The 23,976-nt window shown below is 39.1% G+C and overlaps 2 protein-coding genes across 2 annotated transcripts in view; one reads left to right on the top strand and one right to left on the bottom strand.

Annotated features, from left to right (window-relative positions):
* Positions 1 to 3,539: 3,539 nt before the first annotated feature.
* Positions 3,540 to 13,289, bottom strand: LOC137286465 (protein LTO1 homolog). Its single transcript, XM_067818350.1, has 5 exons — positions 13,193 to 13,289; positions 9,018 to 9,123; positions 8,264 to 8,334; positions 6,406 to 6,520; positions 3,540 to 5,332 (listed from the first exon to the last, which is right to left on the bottom strand). Exons 1-5 carry the CDS (start codon positions 13,276 to 13,278, stop codon positions 5,267 to 5,269), a joined length of 444 nt encoding a protein of 147 aa, XP_067674451.1. The 5' UTR covers positions 13,279 to 13,289; the 3' UTR covers positions 3,540 to 5,266.
* A 22-nt stretch (positions 13,290 to 13,311) lies between these two features.
* LOC137286464 (ufm1-specific protease 1-like) overlaps positions 13,312 to 23,976 on the top strand; it is a 108,016-nt gene continuing 97,351 nt past the window's right edge. The window contains exons 1-3 of the mRNA XM_067818349.1: positions 13,312 to 13,397; positions 14,768 to 14,905; positions 15,396 to 15,611. Of these exons, the coding sequence (XP_067674450.1) occupies positions 14,789 to 14,905; positions 15,396 to 15,611 (333 nt within the window). The 5' untranslated portion in view covers positions 13,312 to 13,397; positions 14,768 to 14,788. The remainder of the gene's footprint in view (positions 13,398 to 14,767; positions 14,906 to 15,395; positions 15,612 to 23,976) is intronic.

The following is a 23,976-nucleotide window of genomic DNA, read 5'->3' as shown; positions in this document are numbered from 1 at the left end:
GTATTCTTGACAATCAGATTAACCCCTTTGGCGGCATGATAACCGACCGTGATTGTCATGAGAGTAACAGATGCACTGCTTCAGCTTTGTGAAAACATGCTTTCAGGTTGAGGAGTCAGTGTAGGTGTGTGTGCGCGTACAAATTGAAGTGTTTAGAACCTGACCGAGTCGAATGAATGCACTGTCTATATGTGAGCCCCAAACAAAGGTAATTTCTTTTGCCCAAGCTGGGTATCAATGCAAGCGTCTCCCACATGCAAATATTGCCTTCTCTCATGTGTGCTAGTCCCTCTCTTCATGACATTTATATGGAGACTAATTAGAAGACGATTGCACAAAAGTATAACATGCAAAAGGAACTGGAGAATCCGGGTATCGATCCCGGTACCTCTCGCATGCTAAGTGAGCGCTCTACCATTTGAGCTAATTCCCCTGACGATCTACAAAGTGTGTCTTCATTAACTGTATTTTTGACAATCAGATTAACCCGTTTGGCGGCATGATAACCGACCGTTATTGTCATGAGAGTAACAGATGCGCTGCTTCAACTTCATGAAAACATGCTTTCAGGTTGAGGAGTCAGTGTAGGTGTGTGTGCGCGTAGAAATTGAAGTGTTTAGAACCTGACCGAGTCGAGTGAATGCACTGTCTATATGTGAGCCCCAAACAAAGGTACACTGGCCCAAAAAAGAAACGCATAGGTGAAAATCCAATGTTATGAGAGATGATTTATTAACTTAAATTGCACAAAAAGTAATGGAACTTGAGCAATGATAATTCACACGGGTATTAACAAATGTGTGTCAAGACATATTCAATCATTCACAGTGGTATTAAGCGTCTCTATTTTCCATGGCATAGTGAGAATGTCAGTATCTGGTGTGACCACCACGGGCATCAATCACTGCTCTGCATCGCCTGGGCATTGACTGTATAAGACGTTGTATCCGCCTTTGTGGGATTCTTCTCCACTCATCTCGCAACGCATTCACCAACTGTAGACGTGTCTGTGGCTGCGGCTGTCGACGTCGTAACCGTTTACCCAATTGGTCCCATAAATGTTCAATTGGGTTCAAATCCGGCGATTTTGAGGGCCATGGAAGAACTGTAATGTTGTTGTTGGCAAGGAAATCCGTGGTAATGCGTGCTGTGTGCGGTCTTGCATTGTCGTGCTGGAAAATTTCCCTTCTAGCGTCAATTGTAGGAACAACATGACGGTTCAGAATTTCATCCCGGTAGCGTACAGCATTGAGATTCCCTTGCACATGCACCAACTGTGTCCTGCCGTAGATAGATATGCCTCCCCACATCATTACACCTCCACCACCGTGTCTGTTGACCTCACGAACGCACTGTCGAGCATATCTCTCATTTCGACGTCTGTAAACACGCAGCCTTCCATCATGTCTGTACAGCAGAAAACGTGACTCATCGCTGAACCAGATCCTCCTCCAATTCAAGAGGTTCCATGCCCGAACGTTCCTGCACCACTGAAGACGTGCACGACGGTGATGGGGATGCAGAACAGGTCCTGCATGAGGTCGCATAGGTCGAATTCCATGCTCTCTTAGGCGATTCCTGATGGTTTGTGGAGAGACTCTACGCAGCCCAGGAACGTGATCAGCGGTATACGTAGCAGTGACGGCCCGATTACGCAGATGAAGCACCCGGATGTAGCGGTCTTGTGCTGGAGTTGTCACCCTTGGTCTCCCACTCCTTGGACGGTCTCTGGTCGAGTTGTGTTGCGTGTATCGTTGCCAGAGACGGGAAATCGTGCTCTGCCTCACATTCAGACGTCTGGCAACTGATGACTGACTTTCCCCAGCTTCCAGACGTCCAATGGTTCTATTTCTGTTTTCTTCATTTAACCTTGGCATTTTTCGCGTCGCATAGAAAGAAATTCGAAGAATGAATCACAACAGGACCTGTCCCCTTTTATAGCCATCATAATCAAGATTGAGATCCTGCATTTGCACGTGCATAATGCTTTCAGATTTTCCCACGTGCAGATTATACAAAGCGTTTTCAAGGTGCTGTGGTGTGGCGAATAATCACCAGAGGTTGTGTTTGTTTGTCTGTTTTGGTTGTATTGACTATACAAACACTTAATATTTACATGAATTGTCATTCCATTCCATATTTTCCGAAAAAATCTACTTTAAAAATGAGATTTCAGCTATGCGTTTCTTTTTTCGGTCAGTGTAATTTCTTTTGCCCAAGCTGGCTATCAATGCAAGCGTCTCCCACCTGCAAAAATTGCCTTCTGTCATGTGTGCTAGTCCCTCTCTTCATGACATTTGTGAGGGAACAAAAATGAACACGATTGCATAAAAGTATAACATGCAAAAAGAACTGGAGAATCCGGGTATCGATCCCGGTACCTCTCGCATGCTAAGTGAGCGCTCTACCATTTGAGCTAATTCCCCTGACGATCTACAAAGTGTGTCTTCATTAACTGTATTCTTGACAATCAGATTAACCCGTTTGGCGGCATGATAACCGACCGTTATTGTCATGAGAGTAACAGATGCGCTGCTTCAGCTTTGTGAAAACATGCTTTCAGGTTGAGGAGTCAGTGTAGGTGTGTGTGCGCGTAGAAATTGAAGTGTTTAGAACCTGACCGAGTCGAGTGAATGCACTGTCTATATGTGAGCCCCAAACAAAGGTAATTTCTTTTGCCCAAGCTGGGTATCAATGCAAGCGTCTCCCACCTGCAAAAATTGCCTTCTGTCATGTGTGCTACTCCCTCTCTTCATGACATGTATAAGGAGACAAATTAGAAGACGATTGCATAAAAGTATAACATGCAAAAAGAGCTGGAGAATCCGGGTATCGATCCCGGTACCTCTCTCATGCTAAGCGAGCTCTCTACCATTTGAGCTAATTCCCCTAAATCTACAAAGTGTGTCTTCATTAACTGTATTCTTGACAATCAGTCATGCTGAGTGGGTTGTCGACCATTTGAGCTTACTCCCCTGACGATCTACGTTCGTCTTCAATAACTGTACTCTTTACAATCAGATCAACCGGTTTGGTGGCGTGACAGACGACCTTGATTTGCCTGCCAGTAACATCTTTGTGAAAACACGGTTTCAGTTTGATTAGTCAGTGTACATGTGTGTAAGTGTACGATTTCTAACTCTGATGAATATAAGCTGTTGGTTGTGTGTAAAAATACTGGATTATACATAGTGAATTTGAGAATGGTATCTGACCGAGAAAAGGGGGAATTCACTTGTAAAATGTGAAGTTTGGTTGACTATTTTGTTTAGCAACATCAGAATTGATTACTATATTAGACACGTTGTCTATAGCTCAAAGTGACGAAACATTCTCTGATGTTCACTGTGCCTTGGAGTTTACTTTTTGTCTTAAAAGCAATGAGAACGATGTACAGAAAACTTGAGTCATAGTGACAGGAAATATGAACTAGAAGGGGATGCAAAGCTGGAAAGAAGAAGAAATTGAAGATACCTAGACACAAAATTGGTGATTTCTCCCCTGTACAACTCACTGTCAGTCGGTCAGAAACAAAGCTCTCATTCTGAATGACTTTATTGTCGATATAATGACCCTGATGTGATTGCTATGAGTGAGACATGGCTAACCAATAACGATTCATCGGTTCTTGCTGAACTAGTTCCCTCCAGCTATGACATTGTCAGTCTGAACAGGTCTGGTAGGCGAGGAGGCGGAGTTGCACTTGTATTGAAATCATCCCTGAAGCTAAGGTGACTGAAGACCTCATGAGCTGGAAGCAACAGCTGAATGACGTCATATATGATGTTAACTTCAACAGAAGAATGGCCTCACATGAGCTGACAGTAACACAGGTAAATCATCACTACCCAAGTCAACCATACTCCTATTTGTTAATAAGTTAATAAGGGGTGGTGGGGGTAGCCTTGTGGCTTGACTCTGATATATAAATAAGTATGACCTAAATATATAAGATATGGAAAGGTGTGACAGTAAATTGAAACAAACTGGTGGCCAGGCTCATTTTCGGTCTGACAGATGCTTCTGTCACTTTGATCGCTGAAAGAGACTGCACAATTTATCCTCTGTTGACCTCTGTAAAGTACCTTGCATATCACTAACCTGCTAATTTTATTTCCATATAAAGCTTTCAATAATTTTACCGTCCATGCTCGGATGAAGTCAGGCCAGGCCATATGCCGGGAAGTAAACAAATCTCAGGCAACAGGCCAGTAACAAATAGCAAACCCAGTCGAGCGCCTGTGCCTTGAGGTTAATGTGTTTGCTCATCATGAAAAAGACCTGAGTTTGATTCTCCACGTGGGTACCATTTGTGAAGCCCCATTTCTGGTGTCCCCCACTAAAATAGCTTGAAACTTTGCCTAAACAGGCATAAAACTAAACTCACTCACGTGCATCAGTGAATAAAGCCAATCAATTCCACTCCAGCACAGGCACTTATGAGAGAAACACTGAAAGAAGTTGATGTTTAAGAATGTTGGCAGTCTGGACATATCAGTCCGAATGTTATGATAACCACAGAAACAAAACCAATGTCTTACTTTCACACACTATTCACAAGGCAGTGGGCACCAGGGGGTGGAGAATAGACTCCCATAACACATCCATTTGATTCATGACACCTACCATCACAGACATACTCTGATGTCTCCAGTCAAGACTCACTGGTCTTTTCACTTGTGAAGTTCAACTCTTCAGCCTCATCGTTTTCCATTCCACATCAGTTGTGAAATGCAATATTTCAACCACCTTGTAGTAATTCCTTGTTGGAATAGGAACCTGATAGTCTATGCATGTTATAACATTTGATGAACTGAATCAGGTTTCCAGACTCAGTGACTTGGTTAATCCTATGTCACTGTACCCAAAAAGATCATGGCATTTCTCATACTATCAATGACAAACCTTTTTTGTCAAGGCTTGATCGCTGCCCTACCTTTTATGGTTTGGGTTGTTCATTGTTTAACCCCACACTCAGCAATATTCCAGCTATCTGGCAGCAGTCTGTAAGTAATGAAGTCTGGTAATCAAGTCACCACCATCATCATCCATCTACTCAGTTGGGAGCGTTGCTTGACCACCAGGTCCCCTTAGTTGCTGGGTTTCTCAGGCAACTTCTAACCTGGACCTTGATGGATGTTTGACATTATTGAGGGTGATCCAACACAAGAAAGATCACTAATTTATCCTTGGTTACACAGGCATCAGCTGTCTTGACTGTTGTCTGACAATGTCCAGGTAATGTCTGTGCATTACTGTCTGTCTCTCAGAATGACACGCCCTTGCTCTTGTCAGCCCCATATGACATACTGATTCCTAGTAAGGAGGTTACCTGGCAACACAAAGTATGTATCCGTTTTATGGACAGTCTGAAAATATCTTTTGAAAATGAAAATTATCAGAATTTTAGGATTTTAAGAACTATAAAACAATTTTGTTTGCAATTGTTATTTTTGAAAGCATATAATTTCTTAATACTGTACGCAATGCATTCAGTATGCATTGAAACAAAACTAAACATTGAAACATCTTTCCATTATATGTCCCATTGTTAGTAAACTACAAGTTAATTCCACAAAACCATAAAAATTAAAAACAGATATACATGTATTAGTTAATATGAAAGACACATTAGGACAATGTCCCAATGACACTGTTAATAATATTTGTATCAGGACTTATGTCAAAGCAGGCCTTTGTACATGCAAGTTGAAGGAGCAAAACTACTAAAGAAATGTCACAGGAATTTGATCAAAATTTAGGGAAACCGTATCTTGAACTGATGACATGGAAATAGTTCCACCAGCATAGACCCTGATACTTTAATGCCTTTTAGCACAATGTCATTTTAAAACTTATTGTATGACTTCTAGTCAAATATATCTTTTCCCTCGTCATTAAAAACTGGAGGAAATATGGGTGGAAGTCTATCCTACATACCTATATCAGGTACTTTTGTACATCAGGGTTGGTCACAACTTTCACATGTGTCATCAGCAAACGAGGACTCAGGTGTCCTCATCACCTGAGGTGACTCAACTCATGATTGTGAGTTTTATACCCTCATTGACCCATAATGTTTCTGGCTTTGTAAGCACCATATCATACTGATGTGAGGGTTGCAGGGTAGCTTTGTGGTTAAGTTCTTCGCTCATTATGACAAAGACCTGGGTTTGATTCCCCACATGGGTACAATGTGTAAAGTTTATTTCTGGTGTTCCCTGTTGTGATATTGCTGTAATATTGCTAAAAGCAGCATAAAACTATATTCACTTACTCCATATATACTGATGTATTTTTCCAACATAGTAAATGTGTGTTACCCATATGACTTCTGTCTCTACCCTCCCATTAACCTGATATGCCAGAACATAATTAATGATAAAGGCCCCTCTTTGTTGCTACCTGTTTGAACTTGGCACGTATCTTCTCAAGGTCATCAAACAGAGTCTGGTTCATCACGTCTGCCACAGGGAACCGGGACAACATGGCCGCTAGGGCCTGAAGAGACTTCTGAATCCTGAATGATGCAAACATGTCAGTGGTGGTTTTGCTTTGGTCATTTATGGCCCCAAAGACAGAGTCAGTCAGAGTATCATTGGTCCTATATCCCAAGGCTTAATGCTTATATGAACGCACAGTGTCCCATATATTCTTGGTCTACAAAGCTAAAGTATATACATGTAATGAAATTTCTGAGCTTTAGAACAAACATATCCAATAAACTGATTGGCCCTTGGAGCCAGTCTAAGTAAACTTATCCTCAGTACTTTTCGTTACACTCCACTAATGAGTTTGACAAAACCTTATGGGAGGTCACGTCAGGTAACCTTTGAGACTGACGAATGAGAACACACAATACCAAATCTCGAAAGTGCACATTCACACACACCTTTTGAACTTTTTATCTCGTAAAGGTTAGTAACGAAAGATTAAGAATGCTATTTAGCTTATGCTTGCATATGTTACAATCATGACAACGGTGAGTAAATAGACGTTGCAAATAGTGTTTTTGGCAATATTCAAGGATGTCATCTTGCGGAAAATATTAGCTAATGGTAACCATGTCAACAGAAACCTCAAAGGGTCAAATAACTGTGTTATATGCGGATTTCTGTTTGTGGAGAGATCTGTGTCAGTGACCTGAATATTTTGAAAGTCCCTCCGATCCCTAGATAGTTGCCATTGTCTGACTGGTTAAATTTGTTTAACCATCTCACGTTTGATTGGACAATCATTGGTCGCTCAAAGGTTACCTGACACGACCTTCTACTAGGTTTTGTTAGACTAAGTGGTGGAGTGTAACGAAATACACTGAGACTAAGTTTACTTAGACTCCCTTTGGAGCCCCAATATCCCATGGCTTTACTTTGCCAAATGAAAAACCAGCATCACTCAGTCACAGGATCCCATTATATTTCTTCAAAAAAACATGCACAGATATCATCTGTAACAGTTAAGAAAACCCCCATACACCAACACGATAATCAGTCAGTGACCACTCATATAGTCTCTCCTGGATATAAGTCCTTAAAAAGAGTGTCGAAATCTAGTCAGTGTGAAAGGCAAACAACTTGAGATTCTTTGGTCACAAAGACAGTGAGGTATGTTGTTAAAGGGACAGTGAGTGTTAGGAGAGTTTTTCATGTGGCGATATGTTAGCTACATGAAACCATAGTCACACTTACGAAAACTGCATAGACCTGATCTCATGACTGAGCGAACCAAAGCTGCATCAAAGTCTTGTTCTGAGTAATTTACACCTGCGTGAGTGGCGAGCCCTACATGGGCCAGTGCTCAAGAGTGACCATCTCTAAAGTGGACCCCTTTAGCATGTTGAAGCAACCTACAATGTCTCAAATGGTCAGTGGTCATGCCACATGTACTAAAAGGGCCATGACCCTGATACACATAACTCAGCTAGCTAAACTTGGATCCTAGGTCCTGTCCTGTTATCAACACCTGAGTGCATCAACTATATGATCTTACCAGAATCAACTAGATGACCTTACCAGACCTGCATCCACTACAGTGAGTGAGTTTATTTTTACGCTGCACTCAGCAATATTCAAGCTATATGGTGGCGGTCTGTAAATAATCGAGTCTGGACCAGACAGACAATCCAGTGATCAACAACATGAGCATCGATCTGCGCAGTTGGGAACCGATGACATATGCCAACCAAGTCAGCAAGCCTGACCACCCTAGCATCCACTATATCATCATGAGGAATGTGGACGGAGGATCTTCACACTAAACTCACCGTGGTTTGGCCTCCCCTTCTCGCATACTCAGCACCTGTAATGTCTCAACGTAGCCCCGGTAAAAGCCTACCTGGAGACACAAATAGGAAAGTTTCAAGACCAGTATGACTGTAGTCTATATACATGTATAGTATAATATACTAAATTTTCCAGTCTATGTCATACAACATGGAATGAGAGATTAAGAATCTTAAAGGTCACATGCGATGTAAACACAACTTTGCAGATTCTGATACCTTTCGGTGTGCACTTACTGAAACAAATAATCAAAAATGACAATTCAAACTACAAAGTTGAAAACAAATGTGATGAAAAAAAGTCCTCAAAATCAGAGTCCAAACAATTCACTAATTTTCCCCCAGTGCTGGGGGAAAAAAAGTCGTTTCAAAGGCTTTGCTGCGCTGTGCTCATAACACAGGTACAGTGAATAGATTTGCAGAGCTTGAAACAGTATACCAGCCTGGAGTATGAAGTCATGAGTAGTACTCTAATCTTGGTTGTGTACACAAACAAGTAAATAATCTACTTGTTACATTAAAACATATGTGTCTACACAGGTTTGATAAATATAGATTTTAAATTTTTTTATGCACAGTTTCTTCATGTGTCTAGTATACATTCCATAAAACCACACTAGCTCTCCACATTCAAAGATATCGACAGCTACTAATTTAAACCTGCAGCCTTAGTTGCGTCACCATGATCAGTGCAATGCCATAGCTTGAGTTGTATCACATGGTCAACTAGTCGTACCTCCGAACCAATAGCTGCTCCTTTCTCAAATCCAAGAGATAATCCATCCACCAGTCCCCTCCTCTCCCCTTCAGCTCTCCCTTCAGTAAACCCCTCCACCTGGCTCCTGGGGGACAAACATTCCAAAACACTATTACCATATACATCACAACAATAAAGGAGATATATTGAATGTAAACTCAACCGAGATTAATGGGCAAAACAGGCATGCCCTATTTACACGAAAAACATTTATGTAATTTCATTGTTGTCTGATATAACATATAAACATATTACACACAGATAATAAAAACATATCCTTCCTGTTTTTCCTCAGAAACTAATTCCCATGTATAACTTTCAAAGTGAAGGAGATGTTTGTCAGTTTTATTGGATAAACATGCATTTATTTTTATTCAGTATTGACTGCTACTAATCAGTCAGAGATGGATTTAGGGGTTTTCAGATGTGTCATAGTGTAACAAAAAGCTAGGGATAGACAATGATAATGTGGTATATATTTTGCAATAAAAATGATGTGACATGTATATTTACGTAAAACTTTGTCAAATTCATTTAGTTACTTTTGTCTTGTGTTTAATCATTTTTTCTATCTATTTCTTTCCTTGTCAGTGTGTGTGTGTGTCTCTAATACATTGGGATGTGTGATGTACAATTATTATTTTTAATGTGTTATGTTTAGCAGCTTATCTCCTGAGATTTTCTAGGACTTCAGTCCTGCCCCACAATGAAACACAGGTGATACATATGGTCTCACTTTAGGCAAGTGAGTTTGTTCAAAATTGCCTCTGTTCACCCAGCAGAAATTGGGTACCTTGTGAGATGAAGTCATGTGATTATAACCCTCTAGCACCTAAGAAGCAGTCTGGGCTATCAAGGGTAATCAGGGTAATTATAATCAGATTCTGATAACAGCATCCAGTGAGTGACTAGTCAGATGGATACTAGGCACTATATAAATGAATTATTATTATTATCATAACACTCCCAGATCTATTATTTATTAGTGTGTCTGTGTATGCATACACACTGATGATCTTAGCTGAAGGTAATTAAACAATAGTTTAGTATAACAACAAAACCGAAATTTATTTCTACCAACGCTGAAATGAATATTAAACATTTCTAATTTAGAAACTGTGTTCCAGTGTCTTTCCTAAGTGACATCAGATGGATCATCTTCACCAGATAGATGAACCTCGCTTTCATTGCAAGATAATTTCAACTACTGTAAATTATAAGCTGAATTTTTTTGGGAAAATACAGAAGTCCATAGAAAGGCGCCCATCTATGAGATACAATTTCACAAACATATTTTTCAGGTTGTTAGTGCCTTGTCAGGACGGTCATACAAATTAGCGGTCCACCTGCCAGGAGGTAACCACAGACTCACATTGATATGTACAAATATTTACAGGAAAATGAACCATTTTCACTTTTGTCATTGTCAGATGATGACATGTGGAATGCTAGTTAGGGAATAAACTCTACACAGAAGCAGCAACTGATGGCATATGGACTCACTACTATGACGGGTGCTGGGGTAGTCTAGTGGTTAACATGTTTGCTTGTCACACTGAAGACCCAGGTTTGATTCCCCATATCAGCAAAGTCCGTGAAGTCCAATTCTGGCATACCCCGCTGGAATATTGCTAAAAGTAGTGTAAAACTAAACTCACTCACTCTACTATAACGTCATATCATTTGATGACACATCTGCACATAAACTTTCAGCAGGTTTAGGAACGTGAGTTGTTATGCTTTTTAAGATCTGTGTCTACAAATATAGATCACAGAAAATAAGATATCTTCATCAAGATATTTGTTTCAATGAGTTTTTACAAAAAAATCATTTAAGATCTTTAATTAAAGGGGCACTGATGCGGAGCGAATAATGCTTCACGCCAACGGTCTAATTACGAAAGCAGACCGCAAATTGGTCAGCGCCCACTCCTTCGACCGTGACGGACAAAGGAACTGGGCTCCTGTCCATATTAGCAGAATTTCTTCACCTAAACAGTCAGGAGGCTGGATGCCCATCACATGCCATTTGTTTAAAATATCCATGATATTCCTTGTCTGATCGTAACCATATATCCCAGCAGTGTAGTTCTTTTCGGATGCTTGGATGGTATACTTACTGATCCAATTTGATCCTATTTCTGTGTTTTTAACCTCGATATTTAATCATGTTATGTGAAAATATGATGTCTACAGGCACATAGCAAGCCATTTGTTTCAGTACGGAAGATTGCAAAGCTTTATGTTTAGGTAGTTTTGAGTGTTGGTTGAGCTGTGATAGCAAATAGCATACGTAAATTTTGGTAGCTATGGTAGCTACAATGGTTTATTATTTATGATAATAAAACACACAGTTGATTTATTTGAATTCGTAAACAAAAAAACCCGATGACTTTGCCTTTGGTAGAGAAATCTGAAAATTGTCTTACGTTAAAAAACCCCCTTCATTTCACCTATTTACCCAAGTACACAGCAAATGCTTGTGTGCATTCCTGATGTAACGAAATTCCGTTGGTATCCTCAAAACAGTTTCGGCCCATAAATGTTTTCAGGCTGCATGCGACACAGAGATTACATCTTCCTTGCTGTAACTCGCGTTTGATGGTGTAAACCTACACGTGTTATTTGTCATCATTCTCTTGATGGTCAATTCATGAATTTATAACAGGTATAATTAGTAGCAACACCACTTCAGTTACTCAACAAAGGTTCCCATTTGGCATTTCTCCTGTCTGGAGTAAATACTCAACATTATAAATTAAGGTCTGTAATGGCAAATGTATTGTATGTTATGTAATATGTGCAAGTAAGTGATGCAAGAGGGTTTATCACCTGTATTACAAAAACAAACATAGATCAAAGGATTAACTCACTGATTGATTAATTTCTTTTATCTTCTAGCGGATTTGTCAAAAGGCAGTGTGTGTGTAGATGACTACACCCTGTCGTAAAGTGTGAGTGCAAAAACAACATCCTCCCTTCAAAGAATTAACCACCCTTGCGTTGATTGATTGACTGCTCAATATTGGTTAACTAAATTACTTAGAATAGTGGACATCATACAGTTAGTTGCCAGGTGTGCTATCTTGGGAGACCAATGAGAGGTTTATCTAGTTTTCACCAACGAAAGACGTGAAACGATGTGTTACTTTTTCGCAAATGAGACAGTTGTAAGACACACGACACAGAGCAGGATTATTTACCAGCTGCAGATGAATGGAATACGATTTCTTTTACGTGGATATTGATGGATACATTCCTGAACAAGGTAGTAGCCTGGCATTGTTGCTATCAAATTAGTCTGTTTTACATTCATTATTTGTATTTTGTTTTAATTTATTTGTTGTAGCATTCAGCAGAATCTGTATGACAGAAAACACACACTAGATCCCGTATGTGTGTGAAATAGAATCCACATTGGCAATCTATACAATGTATAAATGTTGCTGTTATGTTAGAAATTTACTATGAGTATAAGCAAATCGTATGTTCTTTCATTAATTTTCAGAATTATACAAATATGACAATAAACTAATTAGGGTTATGACACAAAATATAGAGACGTACATTGGCTTCGTTATTTTTCCGTCCTAATAGTTTTTTACCATTTCTACCACTGGCAGATGATTAACCTTCAAAGTGTTTCATTTGTTTTCCTAATACATTTGTAATGAAGTACAAATGACTTCACCTCAGTTGATCTGTCTATAATTAAACTATCAATTGCGCTTACGGACTGCGCAGCAGAGGTCACTAACCAGTCACGAATTCTGGGATATCATCCGGGTACTCACGGGAGAAAAACAATAACAAAAGTTTACACCAGTCCACGGAAATTGCTCCGCATCAGTGCCCCTTTAATGTATCGCTTTCTTTAAGTGAATGGCCAGACTGTTGTTCACCAGGTTGGCAGCCATGGCACTAGCATCACAGTAATCACTGTAATTTGGGTTAGGGTAGGTTAACAGATGGTTACAACCATAGTGACAAGCGAATGCATTTTGATTAACCACAATTTAGAAACGACATGTCATGTTTTGACTGCCCGACTCTGTCCTATTATATGGTCTCTGTTGTAACTTAGAATAATACAATTGCTGTGATCAGTTGACATATTAAATTACTGAAGAATACACATAGACACAAAGCCTTACTTTTCTTCGGACATAATAACATCGTGAAAGAGATCATCGATTTCAACATTTCTCGAAATCTTTTCGTGATCAGTTGACGCCGCCATCTTGAAGGGCACTTGACGTCTCGATTGAGAGTTACCCGCCCTTAGTTGTATGGACGAGCCATCGCATCATTTGCCCCTTTGACGTTGCTAAAAGATCTCATAACATCTCACATAAAGAAGTAAGGCAAAATTGGATTCAAGAATAATGCACTTATATGGTGAAGTACTGTTGTAGCCGGTCTGTTTCTGATTTAATAGCGTTTGCCCAGTAAAATGTCATATATGTCATATTAACATGAAGACAACTGCCTGCCGAAATACACAATATGGTTTGGCTACTTATATCTTTTAGCTTGAAATATGATGTGATGCCAATATCCATTTAAACTACGAAGAAACATTGTTGCTCCAAGCTTTATTATGTCAAAGGTAGATCTGTCTTAAAGTAAACGCTTGATCCCTGCATATGCCTTCTTCAGCCATTTTGTGCATATGTCAAACCTGGAAAATTCCTTTACATCAGTACTTTCAGCTGCCACACAAGAGTGTTTGACTCTATATCATATGTCAACCACTGTTTCTATTGCATTTGATGTGCTATCACCTGTGTTGGAAAGCTCTTGTTAACAGTGGTGGTTGTAGTACAACCTGAGCAACAAATTTGATTTAGGGGCATTTGGGTAGCCTTCTGCTTAAGGCATTAGCTTGTCAGGCAGAAGGCCCAGGTTTGATTCCCCAAATAGGTACAATATGTAAAGACCATTTCTGCAGTCCCCAGCAATACTGTGACTTCAATATTACTAAACACACCACTCACTCAGTCTCACTTAAATATTTGAATGAACTGCCTTACTCCCAATAACAAGGGTTGTTGTGATGTTGTTGTGAAAGAAGGGTAATCATGTCTCCAATATCTCAGGTAATATTATACCTGGATGTCTTTACTATGCTTTTAGTACCCATAAGCCCTGAGAGAACTAAATGTTTAATATTGTTTATGACTGGGTATTGATTGTTTAACTTGACTGATAGCACCATACAATCAATGACAGACAAGTTGGCCATGTTTTAGCTACTGTTTACTTTCTTTGCCATCTAAAGTTTATCCAAAAATTTGGGAACTGAGCAATTACAAATAATTGCGTGGTAAATATAAATGAAGCAGAAATTGATTGTTAGTTATGAAATAACATTACACCAAGTATCCTCATGACTGGCTTTTTGTTCATATCATCAATCACTGCTTCTTTTTGTCCATATTTGATCATTTAGAATCCTCCATAACGCAGCTGGATTATTGTTGTAATCAGGATGTTGTGTGCTTGCTTGTGATGTTCCATGTATTGTTCTCAGTCAGCGTTATGTTTCAGGGCACTGGGTTAAACTACTGGTTGGAGCATTTGTTTGTCACTCTGTAGGCCCTTGTTCAATTTCCCACATGGATACGATGTGTGAAGCCCTTTCCTGATGTCCACAGGTGTGATATTGCATTAATATTGCTAAAATCAGTGCAAAACCTATCTCACTCTCTCACTGTTTCATGTTTCAGCCGAGGTGTCATGTTATCAATATGACAGATTTACAGATGAATATTCATGAAGGACTGGTTTGCCAAGGGAGTGATGTTGCCATGGTTACTGGTGACTATGAGTATTATCACTATGGCTGTGATGGGTTAGATGACAGAGTAAGTCATAAGGATGTTCTTCATAAGCAAACTTTTGCCATGATATTTCTGTGATATCTGTCACACAATGTGTGCTATAGTAACAATTAACCAGAATACATCTGAGTGTCCTTTTGAATTCAGAATGCTGCATTAAGAATACATGCACTTTTAAGTAATCTTAGAACTTGATACATGTCATTTCATTAGCTAATTTGACTGATTCAAGCAGTTGTCATTTAGAGCATTGCCTCTTTCCTTTTCATTATGATTGATAATTACCCTACCATTTTCTAGATTCCAAGATATTGAAAAGGAGCCCTGTTGAGATGGGAAGCAGAAGAAATCGAGACTTGCTTCATTTAGGCTTTAGTGTTGCAGCAGAGACCTTATAGCGATATGGTCTCTGGTTGCAGGAAGGGCTAAGCAGTAGGGAAAATAATGTGGTTTAGGGACTGTGAGACAAGGATTCGTTTACTTGACATTAATTCATTAACCACTTGTTACACAGGGTTGGGGCTGTGGCTACAGGACCCTCCAGACACTGTGCTCATGGGTACGCAGACAGCAGATGCAGACTGGAGCAGCTGCATCACATCCTGTTCCATCCATTCCAGAGATCCAGAAGGCTCTGGTGACCATGGAGGACAAGGGCCAGGCATTCCTGGGATCTCGAGACTGGATCGGCAGTGTTGAAGTGGCACTTTGCATTGACTTCTTCTTCCAGGTAAGATTCTGACTCTATCTCCATATCCTGATTCAAGGATATTGTAGGTCCAAGTATCCTGTTTTCTGGTGCTGAACAAGGACCAGGTCCCCTTTCATGAAACTGTAGCACTATGACTGTCCTTAGTTTATGTTAACATATTGTTAAGTGTATGTGAACATATTGAAATTACAACACTCCAAGAGCTATGACTGTCATAAGTGTATGTTAACATATGGAAATACAACACTGCAAGGGCTATGACTGTCATAAGCGTATGTTAACATATGGAAATACAACACTCCAAGAGATATGACTGTCATATATGTATGTTAACATATGGAAATACAACACTCCAAGAGCTATGACTGTCACAAGTGTATGTTAACATATGGAAGTTACAACTGTCATAAGTGTATGTTAACCTATGGAAGTTATAACAATCCATTAGAGCTACGATTGTTGATTGTCGTAAGTTTATGTTAACATATAGGAGTTACAACAGTGAAAGAGCTATGATTGTAATAAGTGTATGTTAACATAAGTATGCGAGTTACAACAGTGAAAGAGCTATGATTGTAATAAGTGTAACGTAAGTATAGGAGTTACAACAGTGAAAGAGCTATGATTGTAATAAGTGTATGTTAACATAAGTATGGGAGTTACAACAGTGAAAGAGCTATGATTGTGATAAGTGTATGTTAACATAAGTATGGGAGTTACAACAGTGAAAGAGCTATGATTGTGATAAGTGTATGTTAACATAAGTATGGGAGTTACAACAGTGAAAGAGCTATGATTGTGATAAGTGAATGTTAACGTAAGTATGGGAGTTACAACAGTGAAAGAGCTATGATTGTGATAAGTGTATGTTAACATAAGTATGGGAGTTACAACAGTGAAAGAGCTATGATTGTGATAAGTGAATGTGAATGTTAACGTAAGTATGGGAGTTACAACAGTGAAAGAGCTATGATTGTGATAAGTGTATGTTAACATAAGTATGGGAGTTACAACAGTGAAAGAGCTATGATTGTGATAAGTGAATGTTAACGTAAGTATGGGAGTTACAACAGTGAAAGAGCTATGATTGTGATAAGTGTATGATAACATAAGTATGGGAGTTACAACAGTGAAAGAGCTATGATTGTGATAAGTGTATGTTAACATAAGTATGGGAGTTACAACAGTGAAAGAGCTATGATTGTGATAAGTGTATGTTAACGTAAGTATGGGAGTTACAACAGTGAAAGAGCTATGATTGTAATAAGTGTATGTTAACATAAGTATGGGAGTTACAACAGTGAAAGAGCTATGATTGTGATAAGTGTATGTTAACATAAGTATGGGAGTTACAACAGTCCTAGAGCTGTGACTGTTGTAAGTGTAGGGCACTGCAGTGCAGAAAAGACCCTCGGCTCCATGAGTGCAATATGTCTGCCAACACCCAATGTTTGTTACACATTAACTTGTCACTTGGGATCCTGCTGTTGTATGCTTTTCGGATGGTCGGGCTTGCAGACTTGGTTGACACATATCATCACATCCCAGTTGCGTAGGGTCAAGACCTGATTATTTACAGATGGCTGCCATACAGCTAGAACATTGCTGAGTGCTGCGCTCACTCACTCACTCACTCACTCACTCACTCACTCACTCACTCAATCACTCAATCACTCAATCACTCACTCACTCACTCACTCAGTGATATGATACCATTAAAATGATATTGTTCAAACCACCATCACTTCAGGTGTTACATTTAGCTGACATGAAGTAATGTTACCAGAATACATTTCAGTCAACTCATTCTCCCTCTCACTGGGGTTACCTAGTGGTTAAAACATTCACTCATCATGCCAAATACCCGGGTTAAAATCCCCACTTTGGTACAGTGTGTGAAACCCATTTCTGGTGTCACCAGCCATTATATTGCTTGATTATTGAAGAAACTCACTCACTTTCCATCACAGGAGAAGTTCCTCTAACCACACTGAGAAAAGGAGACACTCAGAGATTCACTTAACTGAGCAACTCTTTCAAATTATTATTAACTTTACTTCTTGCAATGGCTGATTATTACTTGCATCGCCAAATTTAAGGAAGACAATCATTTTTGTACTGAGTTGTATCATTTAGGGAAGTGAAAAGAATTAGAATTTAAACAATCACTCATCTTCGGTAGCACATGCTTGTTGAAAGTGCCTAACATGATTATATGGTCAGACTTACTGACTTGATTGACACATCTTATCCTAGTTGCATAGATCGATGGTCGTGCAGTTGATTACTGGATTGTCTGGTCCAAACCCGATTTTTTAAAAAACACTGCCATATAGCTGGAACATTGCTTAGTGAAGCATAAAACTAAACTCACTCACTCACTCAGTGCTTGCTAAGTAGAAGTGGTGAACTAAAAGGAGGAAACTGATTAAAGTTGGGTCAAGTTCATAAAGTGCAGAAGAAACTACATTCAAAAGTACGAAACTGTCTCGGTTGATAGTTGAAACAGTGACACGAGAGATCCATGGTGCCAAGGGGGATAACCTGATGTGAACATGAGTTAGTTTGTTTTTTAGCAATATTCCAGCAATATCATGGCAGGGAACACCAGAAATGGGCTCCACACATTGTACCCATGTTGCTTTAACCACTAGGCTACTCCAGCGCCCCTTGATATGAACATGAAATTTAGTACATAGTTTTCCCAGAAAGTATTGAGAACATTTTTGTTTCCTAATATTTTTAATAGAATTTTAAAATAGGTGCTACATTATTTAGTAAAGTACTCAGCATATGAGGCAATTCTTGTGGGCTGTAGAATGAAACTTAGAATCTCCTCGGGTGTATAGTGGACAGCTTCTTGTGTTGACATAGCAGAAGAGAAAAGAATGTTTGTTCGAGATGATTTTGAAAGGTGTGTGACTAATGCAATGATTTTAAAAGGGATGTGACTAATGCAAAAGCATTAGCTAGTAGACATCAGATTCCTCTATCTACAGTATACAGAACTTTGAAGAATATTCAGTCAGCTGTTGGGATTTAGAGCAAGACAGATGCAGGGGTCCATGGAAGTTCAGTACTATAGATTGTGCCTGAAGTAGTCAGATTCAAGCTGTGTGAAAATTTTCACATAAATATTGTGAAACCAGTCTACCAACCCCCAAACCATGAAGAAAATGCTTGTACAGGCAAAGAAGATAACAAGCATTTGAATTAATTAAGAGAGCTGAGGTGTTTTGAAGTTGACCATATCTAAAGTGTTCTATCTATGTACATGTTGATATTCGTAGTCAACCCCACCTAACACTATAGCTAGCACACGAGAAAGCATGCACAATGCCAATAACTAGCAGTCTCCATAGGAGTGGAATGACAGACACATTGATAAATGCTCAAGAGAAGGAAATTTTCTTACTTTAAACATATCTTTTGGTCTTGTTTTTTATGTTGAACACTGCCGATGTTCTGCTGAAGAACACAATCATTAGATAGTGCTAGCTCCGATCTAACAAACTCAATATAAGGTTTAGATATTCTAGGACGTACCATCAGCTTTTGATGCATTAACATGACTGACTAACATGAGTGAGAGTATATATATATGTATCCACTCTTGGTATTATAAAATCTGTAGGATCAATTCGAAATTCCTAGCATTTACAGGAGCAAGCACAAAAGCAATACTAGTAATTTCCAAGAGATACTGGTTCTTGTGGAGACATCCTTTGAGAAGAGCCTGGGAAACTCCAATGACCATGCAGGCAAGAAAGATAACAAACCTTTTTCAAACTTGTTGTAACGAAAGGGAAATTGGATGTCATAAAGTTGACCATGTCTTCAGAGCTATATCTATGTCTATATTGATATTCCGTACCAACCCGCTGAACTATGATAGTGCTAGCAAATGACAAAGCAAGCACAATGCAAACACTACAAGTCTCCATACGAAAGGAGTGATTAACACATTCCTAAATACATAACGGAATGAACTTTACTTACTTGAGTAAATCCTTTTGGTCTTGTTTCTTAATATTGGTCATTGACGCTGGTCCCATGAGGAATCTCAGATATAACAAGCACACTACAAATTCTAGGCTTTCTCCAAGGACGTATTGTGAAGTGTTACCACTACTAACCGAATGAGTGTATGTGCATCCTCTCTTATTTCAATGGCATATTTGGTGTCACTTCGAAATTGCTAGCATTTTCAAGTCCTTGTATTTATAGAAGTGAGCACAAAAGCAATACTAGTAATTTTCAAGAGATATGTGCTACTTGTGGAGACATCCTTTGAGAAGAGCCTGAGAAACACCAATCAATGTGAAAAAGAACAAGCTTGTACAGGCAAGAAAGATAACAAACTTTTTTCAAACTAGTCGTAACAGTGCTCTAAAGTTAACCATGTGTTAAGAACTATATCTATATCCGTGTTGATATTCCTTGTCAACCCCCAGCATATGCTAGTGCTAGCAATTTAGGAAGCTAGCACAATGCATATACTAGCAGTCTCCAAAGGAGTAGAGTGATAAACACATTGCGAAATACACAAGGGAATGAACTTAACTTACTTAAGTAAATCGTTTTGTTCTTGTTTCTTAAAACTGGTTACTGACGATGTTCCCTTGAGGAACCCTAGCATTTGCTAGTGCTAGTTCGGATAAAACAAGCACACTACAAATTCTACGCTTTCTGCAAGGACGTGTTGTCAATTTTTGAACATATATTAGTGTTGAAATTCTTCGTCAACCCCCAGCATATCCCATTGGTAGGAAATGAAAAAGCAAGCACAATGCAAATAGTAGAAGTCTGCATAAGTATGGAGTGATAAACATATTGTCAAATACACAAGGGAATTAACTTTCCTTACCAGAAAAATATCTTTTGGTCTTGTTTCTTGACGTTGGTCATTGCCGATATTCCCTTGAGGAACCCTAGCATTTGCTAGTGCTAGTTCGGACATAACAAGCACACTACAAATTCTAGGCTTTCTCCAAGGACGTGTTGTGAAGTGTTACCAATGTTAACCGAATGAGTGTATGTGTATCCTCTTTTATTTCAATGACATGTTTGGTGTCACTTCGAAATTGCTAGCATTTGCTAGTGCTAGTATTTACAGAAGCAAGCACAAAAGCAATACTAGTCATTTCGAAGAGATGTGTATGACTGGTTCTTGTAGAGACATCCTTTGAGAGGAGACTGAGAAACACCAATCAATGTGAAAAAGAACAGGCTTCTACAGGCAAGAAAGATAACAAACTTTTTTCAAACTAGTCGTAACAGTGCTGTAAAGTTAACCATGTGTTAAGAACTATATCTATATCCGTGTTGATATTCCTTGTCAACCCCCAGCATATGCTAGTGCTAGCAATTTAGGAAGCTAGCACAATGCATATACTAGCAGTCTCCAAAGGAGTAGAGTGATAAACACATTGCGAAATACACAAGGGAATTAACTTAACTTACTTGAGTAAATCGTTTTGGTCTTGTTTCTTAAAACTGGTCACTGACGATGTTCCCTTGAGGAACCCTAGCATTTGCTAGTGCTAGTTCGGATAAAACAAGCACACTACAAATTCTAGGCTTTCTGCAAGGACGTGTTGTCAATTTTTGAGCATATATTAGTGTTGAAATTCTTCGTCAACCCCCAGCATATCCCAGTGTGTAGGAAATGAAAAAGCAAGCACAATGCAAATAGTTGAAGTCTGCATAAGTATGGAGTGATAAACATATTGCCAAATACACAAGGGAATTAACTTTCCTTACCAGAAAAATATCTTTTGGTCTTGTTTCTTGACGTTGGTCATTGCCGATATTCCCCTGAGGAACCCTAGCATTTGCTAGTGCTAGTTCGGATATAACAAGCACACTACAAATTCTAGGCTTTCTCCAAGGACGTGTTGTGAAGTGTTACCAATGTTAACCGAATGAGTGTATGTGTATCCTCTTTTATTTCAATGACATGTTTGGTGTCACTTCGAAATTGCTAGCATTTGCTAGTGCTAGTATTTACAGAAGCAAGCACAAAAGCAATACTAGTCATTTCGAAGAGATGTGTATGACTGGTTCTTGTAGAGACATCCTTTGAGAGGAGACTGAGAAACACCAATCAATGTGAAAAAGAACAAGCTTGTACAGGCAAGAAAGATAACAAACTTTTTTCAAACTAGTCGTAACAGTGCTGTAAAGTTAACCATGTGTTAAGAACTATATCTATATCCGTGTTGATATTCCTTGTCAACCCCCAGCATATGCTAGTGCTAGCAATTTAGGAAGCTAGCACAATGCATATACTAGCAGTCTCCAAAGGAGTAGAGTGATAAACACATTGCGAAATACACAAGGGAATGAACTTAACTTACTTGAGTAAATCGTTTTGTTCTTGTTTCTTAAAACTGGTCACTGACGATGTTCCCTTGAGGAACCCTAGCATTTGCTAGTGCTAGTTCGGATAAAACAAGCACACTACAAATTCTAGGCTTTCTGCAAGGACGTGTTGTCAATTTTTGAGCATATATCAGTGTTGAAATTCTTCGTCAACCCCCAGCGTATCCCAGTGGTAGGAAATGAAAAAGCAAGCACAATGCAAATACTAGAAGTCTGCATAAGTATGGAGTGATAAACATATTGCCAAATACACAAGGGAATTAACTTTCCTTACCAGAAAAATATCTTTTGGTCTTGTTTCTTGACGTTGGTCATTGCCGATATTTCCTTGAGGAACCCTAGCATTTGCTAGTGCTAGTTCGGACATAACAAGCACACTACAAATTCTAGGCTTTCTCCAAGGACGTGTTGTGAAGTGTTGCCACTGTTAACCGAATGAGTGTATGTGTATCCTCTTTTATTTCAATGACATGTTTGGTGTCACTTCGAAATTGCTAGCATTTGCTAGTGCTAGTATTTACAGAAGCAAGCACAAAAGTAATACTAGTCATTTCGAAGAGATGTGTATGACTGGTTCTTGTAGAGACATCCTTTGAGAGGAGACTGAGAAACACCAATCAATGTGAAAAAGAACAAGCTTGTACAGGCAAGAAAGATAACAAACTTTTTTCAAACTAGTCGTAACAGTGCTGTAAAGTTAACCATGTGTTAAGAACTATATCTATATCCGTGTTGATATTCCTTGTCAACCCCCAGCATATGCTAGTGCTAGCAATTTAGGAAGCTAGCACAATGCATATACTAGCAGTCTCCAAAGGAGTAGAGTGATAAACACATTGCGAAATACACAAGGGAATAAACTTAACTTACTTGAGTAAATCGTTTTGTTCTTGTTTCTTAAAACTGGTTACTGACGATGTTCCCTTGAGGAACCCTAGCATTTGCTAGTGCTAGTTCGGATAAAACAAGCACACTACAAATTCTAGGCTTTCTGCAAGGACGTGTTGTCAATTTTTGAGCATATATCAGTGTTGAAATTCTTCGTCAACCCCCAGCGTATCCCAGTGGTAGGAAATGAAAAAGCAATCACAATGCAAATACTACAAGTCTGCATAAGTATGGAGTGATAAACATATTGCCAAATACACAAGGGAATTAACATTCCTTACCAGAAAAATATCTTTTGGTCTTGTTTCTTGACGTTGGTCATTGCCGATATTTCCTTGAGGAACCCTAGCATTTGCTAGTGCTAGTTCGGACATAACAAGCACACTACAAATTCTAGGCTTTCTCCAAGGACGTGTTGTGAAGTGTTGCCACTGTTAACCGAATGAGTGTATGTGTATCCTCTTTTATTTCAATGACATGTTTGGTGTCACTTCGAAATTGCTAGCATTTGCTAGTGCTAGTATTTACAGAAGCAAGCACAAAAGCAATACTAGTCATTTCGAAGAGATATGTATGACTGGTTCTTGTAGAGACATCCTTTGAGAGGAGACTGAGAAACACCAATCAATGTGAAAAAGAACAAGCTTGTACAGGCAAGAAAGATAACAAACTTTTTTCAAACTAGTCGTAACAGTGCTGTAAAGTTAACCATGTGTTAAGAACTATATCTATATCCGTGTTGATATTCCTTGTCAACCCCCAGCATATGCTAGTGCTAGCAATTTAGGAAGCTAGCACAATGCATATACTAGCAGTCTCCAAAGGAGTAGAGTGATAAACACATTGCGAAATACACAAGGGAATGAACTTAACTTACTTGAGTAAATCGTTTTGTTCTTGTTTCTTAAAACTGGTTACTGACGATGTTCCCTTGAGGAACCCTAGCATTTGCTAGTGCTAGTTCGGATAAAACAAGCACACTACAAATTCTAGGCTTTCTGCAAGGACGTGTTGTCAATTTTTGAGCATATATCAGTGTTGAAATTCTTCGTCAACCCCCAGCGTATCCCAGTGGTAGGAAATGAAAAAGCAATCACAATGCAAATACTAG

The sequence above is a fragment of the Haliotis asinina genome, chromosome 6 (genome assembly GCF_037392515.1).
Source record: "Haliotis asinina isolate JCU_RB_2024 chromosome 6, JCU_Hal_asi_v2, whole genome shotgun sequence".
NCBI lineage: Eukaryota > Metazoa > Mollusca > Gastropoda > Lepetellida > Haliotidae > Haliotis > Haliotis asinina.
The sequence above is the reverse complement of the archived record's forward strand: the minus strand, read 5'-3'. Positions and strand labels throughout refer to the sequence as shown.